The sequence below is a fragment of the Lampetra fluviatilis genome, chromosome 37 (assembly GCF_964198595.1).
Source record: "Lampetra fluviatilis chromosome 37, kcLamFluv1.1, whole genome shotgun sequence".
NCBI classification, from domain to species: domain Eukaryota; kingdom Metazoa; phylum Chordata; class Hyperoartia; order Petromyzontiformes; family Petromyzontidae; genus Lampetra; species Lampetra fluviatilis.
In genome coordinates this window covers 8179135-8184547 of record NC_136311.1, presented here as the reverse complement: position 1 = coordinate 8184547, position 5413 = coordinate 8179135, and the positions used below count along the sequence as shown (strand labels likewise).

General features: G+C 47.0%; 1 protein-coding gene across 1 annotated transcript; it reads right to left on the bottom strand.

Annotated features, from left to right (window-relative positions):
- Positions 1-319: 319 nt before the first annotated feature.
- On the bottom strand, positions 320-4088 carry LOC144945324 (D-dopachrome decarboxylase-B-like). The gene is made up of 3 exons (XM_078873755.1): positions 3847-4088; positions 1826-2001; positions 320-1693 (listed from the first exon to the last, which is right to left on the bottom strand). The coding sequence occupies exons 1-3, from the start codon at positions 3952-3954 to the stop codon at positions 1621-1623; spliced, it is 357 nt and encodes a 118-aa protein (XP_078729881.1). The 5' UTR covers positions 3955-4088; the 3' UTR covers positions 320-1620.
- Between the last annotated feature and the right edge of the window lie 1325 nt (positions 4089-5413).

Here is a 5413-nt window from a genome sequence, read left to right as displayed (position 1 = left end):
ACCTCCTGAGGAGGGCCGCTTATATGGGCCTCGGCGTGCCCGGGCCCCACCCCAGCCACGCCTCCCTTTTGAGTACCCTCTCGAAGCCCCCCTGCTGTCCATGTGCCCCCCCGAGGTCCCCCTGGACCCCACTGGGATCCGGTCACGTGTCCAGCACCGGCCCTGACGTCATTCCTGCCTCCAGCCGGGATGACGTCATGTGTGTGTGTAGACCCATGTGGTAGTAACGCTCCTGGCACAGTGACGTCATACGTGTGCGTATGTACTCAGCAATGATACCACAATCACTACACAGATACGCAGAAATTCCACTCCATGATGTGTTCAAATTACATTTATTTCAAAGATCATTTTTATGCAGATGTCAACATTAAGAAGACTAAAGCACAACAATGAAGAATGCAATTCCGAGATATATAAACAAGTGCCAATCAACGCGTGCACTTATCCTTGTGTAGCAAGGCACATCAGTATCAGTTTATTTATTATGTACTACTGTTCTCAGACATCAAGGCAACATCACCAGTAACTGCAGCGTTTTTACTTTGTATTGTTTTGAAATGTTACTGCATTAGTTATTGTCATGAAGGCGTCGTGTGGCTTTTCTGGGTACAACTAATTTTCAATCCTGTTTTTTGCTTCTAATTATAAATACTTTCATTTACATTTCCATGATTTTCATAATAAGATTTTTCCACCGTTACAATTGGATTTCCATATTTAATATTGGTCAACATAGACGTCTGCTTGATCACAACCTGTGGACCAGCAGCACCCGTGAGAGCGATCAAACCCTTTCAATTATGCTTTCATGCACAAAGAGCATTATTAAATCAAATTACGATAAATGGTGCTCTTTCGTTCCAGTTTTTGCTAATAATGTTTTATTTAAATCCATTCATTTTATTTCCAGAAGCAGCTCAGTGTGGATCTGTTATAACCCAAATCCTGATAATGAATCACGGCGGAATTGCAATAATTTACTTTTGTTAAAGTAGCATTGAAGAATGTGTTGATTTTTGATAAATGCTGTCTGGCCAGGGCACAGGAAGGCCTCAAATTGTGTGACCGGTCCTGTGGTCAGCTAAATAAAACAACATCATGTAAAATGTCCCTTAGCTTCTTAACTAAATGTAAGATAATAGAAACATTCAAAATGTGTTTTTATAAACCAACCACTGACCTATACTTGTCTCCAGATAAATACACCAGTGAGTTTGCCAAGCAAGCAAGCAGAATCAGATGTGAGTCAGTTGAGTGATTTAAGCATATTTGCTACGGTCCAAAGATCAGAGCTGGGGGGTGTGCTTCAAAAACATGATCCCACAAACATCACAGTTTATGCTGAATGAAACATAACTGGAATTTTATCGCCAACTCCAAGCTACCGATAGCAGGGAAATGCAACATTTGAGACTAGCAGTTACAATAAAGACTAGGTAGAGAGTGAACAGGTGCAAGTAGAGGAAGGAATAATGTTAAAGCACTTTTACAAGTCGGATAGTGTTTTGTTTTTCCACATAACACGTATCATTTTGTGCAACAATGTGACATCTGGTTCATTCATGCACGCACAATCAGCACCGGGTTCTCCGAGCTAGGCGAGTCGTGTGCAGAGTTTCACAGGAAGGTCATGACGGTACCCATCTTGCCCACCTGCCAGCTCTCCAGCGGGTAAAACGTCAGAAGGATCCTGTGAAAATAGTCGACAGGCACAAGACACTCGCTCACTCACCCCATCCCACTGCTCACACAAGGCCATTGTCACGGGCCTCAGTCCGAGCTGCATGCCCGGCCATGTAAACAACGTTTGATCGGAGCTCACCGGTCCTTGGGGAGGCCCAGCTCGGTGGAGAGGAACTCTGTGAGGCGGGCGCTGTGATCACGGTTTTGTTCCGCTGTGCCCACCACCGCGATGGCTGACACCTTGACGTGTACGCACGGGGCGCTGGAGAGGGCCTGGTACAGGAGCTGCCCCGCATGCACCGTGATGTTGATCCTCTACGAGCCACACGCACACACGTATACACCCGTTTCACTTTGCAGGCGTGACAGCAACCCAGTAAACATACAACGTTGGGCCACGTGGTTGGAACTGTTGGACCGATATTGGCCCAACGTTGGAACAACATTCCATTGGAACAACATTCCATTCTATTCCCATGTTTACTGGGAAGTCTTGTTCGCATACCTGTAAAGCCCTTATCAGTGCCTGCCTTATTACAGACCAATTCAGATCTTATTGGTCACCCCGTGCCTTTATAAATCTCAACGTTCATCCTACAAAGTTCCATACAAAGGAGAAACACAAATAGACAAACATTGTTTTGCCCGTATGGACCTGACAACTCAATTTCCCTGTACAAGAATACGGGTAAACAGTATGGGTTGACAGCTATGTGTTTGCGAGCACCTGCTAAGTGCACCTTTGCCTCAATCAGTTTTTGGCAGAGTACACATAGGGGTGGCCCTTGCCTTGGTTGAGATGCCTCTCAGTTTCCACACAAATGCATGGAGAGCATTTTTGCAAGGGCTTATGTGCATTCATATCCACATGCATGTAAGCCTCAAATACATAAATCCCAAGCACGTGTACTGTACGTTTAAACACAGAATTTGCACATTTTCAACATCATGTCGAACCGTGAGTAAAACATCGTGGCGTTGTTAATTTCACCAGCGGTGCCTCGAGCAACTTCACTGGGGCCTTCCCGAAACGTCAAGACTTTTAAATAGGGGCCTTTTCTCTGGTATATATCAATAAAATAGCAACATTCAGAATCTCAAGAAATAACACAAAATGCTGATGCCACTAAACTTCACTTGCATGTTATTCTCATGACTGTGAGCTGTACTGTATTCCAGTAAATACGGAAAAGCAGCATTGAAAACTTCCATTATTTGGACAATCGATTTAAATAACAGTATACACGCACACCATCTGCTTTAAGTTGAACTCATGCTAAACCTCTGTGCTTGCCTTGTTTGTCCTATTCATAGTGAGTGGTTCCATAAGTTTAACAACGCAACGTGGTAGCTCCTGGATTAAAGTTCATTTGGCAAGCCACCATCCCCACAACCGTTCTTATTCTCGTGATGAACATGCAAACACAAAGAAACATGCTCTGGTCGTTTATGCATTGTCTTTGAAACTGATTGGTCCACACCAGAGACAGCTTTCTGTAGAGCCTAGTCTCAGTGTGACACCAGAGGACACCGAAAGGCGAACAGCACAAAGACAATGCACTATCAGGACATTTCCAGAAACGTAAAAAAACTATGATAATTGGTTTTTTACCCTTTTATCTGGCAACAAAACTGACACCTTTTTTTTTACAATTATCATATTTTCTACTGGCAAATGAGGTTCCAATGGTGTAAAAAAACTATTCTCATATGTTGATACTGGCAAGAAATGTCCCATGATGTAGCTGCTCACCCCGAGCCCTCAATATCCTCACCCTCAAAGGAGTACCTGGTGCTGTGTGTGTGTGCACAACAACAAAATTCTCCACTGGGGAGACGAAGGCGGCCAGGCGTGGTGTCGGACACCCACCGACCCCCCCTCGTGCACCGTGCCGGCCTTCATAGGTGCTACTCGCTAACAGCACTTGCCCCTAACAATCTGTAAAGGCTACACCGGAGTGGGGGGGATCTTTGTCTTTGTACAACCGGTGGACAACGAAGCCACGCGCTGCAGAGGAAAGACAAATGGAGAAGGTCATCAGGGAGGGTGGATAACCGAGTGGGGGGGTGGTGTGGGACACGAGGGAAGGCACATCAGCTGGTTGTTCGTGGTGCCGACGGACGGTGGTGTTGGGGAGTTGAGGAATCAACGCAGCTCACCTCGGGCGGTTTGCTGAGCGCGGCGGCCGCCTCCGCAGCGAACTTCTTGAGCAGAGACTCCGTGAAGGTCTCTTGCTTCAGGTTGGTGGTGATCTCGATGAAAGGCATGGCTGGGCTGGGCTGAGCTAAGCTGTCGTGTCGTCGTGTGGCGAGAGAGACGGGTTCTGAACGTGGGGCAAGGGTTGCAAGGGAAGAGCTGGAGGGAGAGAGAGAGAGAGGGGGGTTGGATCATAGGGCCACAGAGCGGCAGTGACGCTGCTGGTGGGTGTGGACACGCCACGTGGTGGAGGGGGTGTGTGGAGAGGGGAGGGAATTCGCTGTTATTTCGTGACATATTTGCTAATTGGCCGTGTTCTCGGGTTGTGTTTGGGTTTTAACGACACATTTATGTTTACGTGATCTAACAACCCCCCCTCCTCCTTGTATTATGGATGATTTAAAACACGTAGGCGTTCGCGATCAATGTCATCCAAATCTGGCTGTCGTCTGATGTTCACTGTGGAAGTCAAGTTTACCATGGGAGCCCAGTTCACCATGGAAGTCCAGTTCACCATGGAAGTCCAGTTTACCATAGAAGTCCAGTTCACCATGGAAGTCTAGTTCACCATGGGAGTCCAGTTTACTATGGGAGTCCAGTTCACCATCGAAGTCCAGTTTACCATGGGAGTCCAGTTCACCATGGAAGTCCAGTTCACCATGGAAGTCCAGTTCACCATGGGAGTCCAGTTTACTATGGGAGTCCAGTTCACCATCGAAGTCCAGTTTACCATGGGAGTCCAGTTCACCATGGAAGTCCAGTTTACCATGGAAGTCAGTTCACCATGGAAGTCCAGTTCACCATGGAAGTCCAGTTCACGATGGAAGTCCAGTTCACCATGGGAGTCCAATTCACCATGGAAGTCCAGTTCACCATGGAAGTTCAGTTCACCATGGGAGTCCAGTTTACTATGGGAGTCCAGTTCACCATCGAAGTCCAGTTTGCCATGGAAGTCCAGTTTGCCATGGAAGTCCAGTTTACCATGGAAGTCAGTTCACCATTGAAGTCCAGTTCACCATGGGAGTCCAGTTCACGATGGAAGTCAGTTTACCATGGGAGTCCAGTTCACCATGGGAGTCCAGTTTACCATGGGAGTCCAATTCACCATGGGAGTCCAGTTCACCATGGAAATCCAATTCACCATGGAAGTCCAGTTCACCATGGGAGTCCAGTTCACCATGGGAGTCCAGTTCACGATGGAAGTCCAGTTTACCATGGGAGTCCAGTTTACCATGGAAGTCCAATTCACCATGGGAGTCCAGTTCACCATGGAAGTCCAGCTTACCATGGAAATCCAATTCACCATGGAAGTCCAGTTCACCATGGGCAGTGGTCGGCAACCTGTGGCTCATTAAGGACTGCTCTTGAAAGATTTTTTTTGTATTTTAACACCTATAGTATACCGAATTCGAACAAAACGTCTCATTATTTTGGCGTGATTTAATACCACCGGGGGCGGTGTGCGGACCGTGTCCCGGCTCACTAACCCCATCTGCTGGCCGGGATCTGGGGGCGAAGGTAAAATGTTGT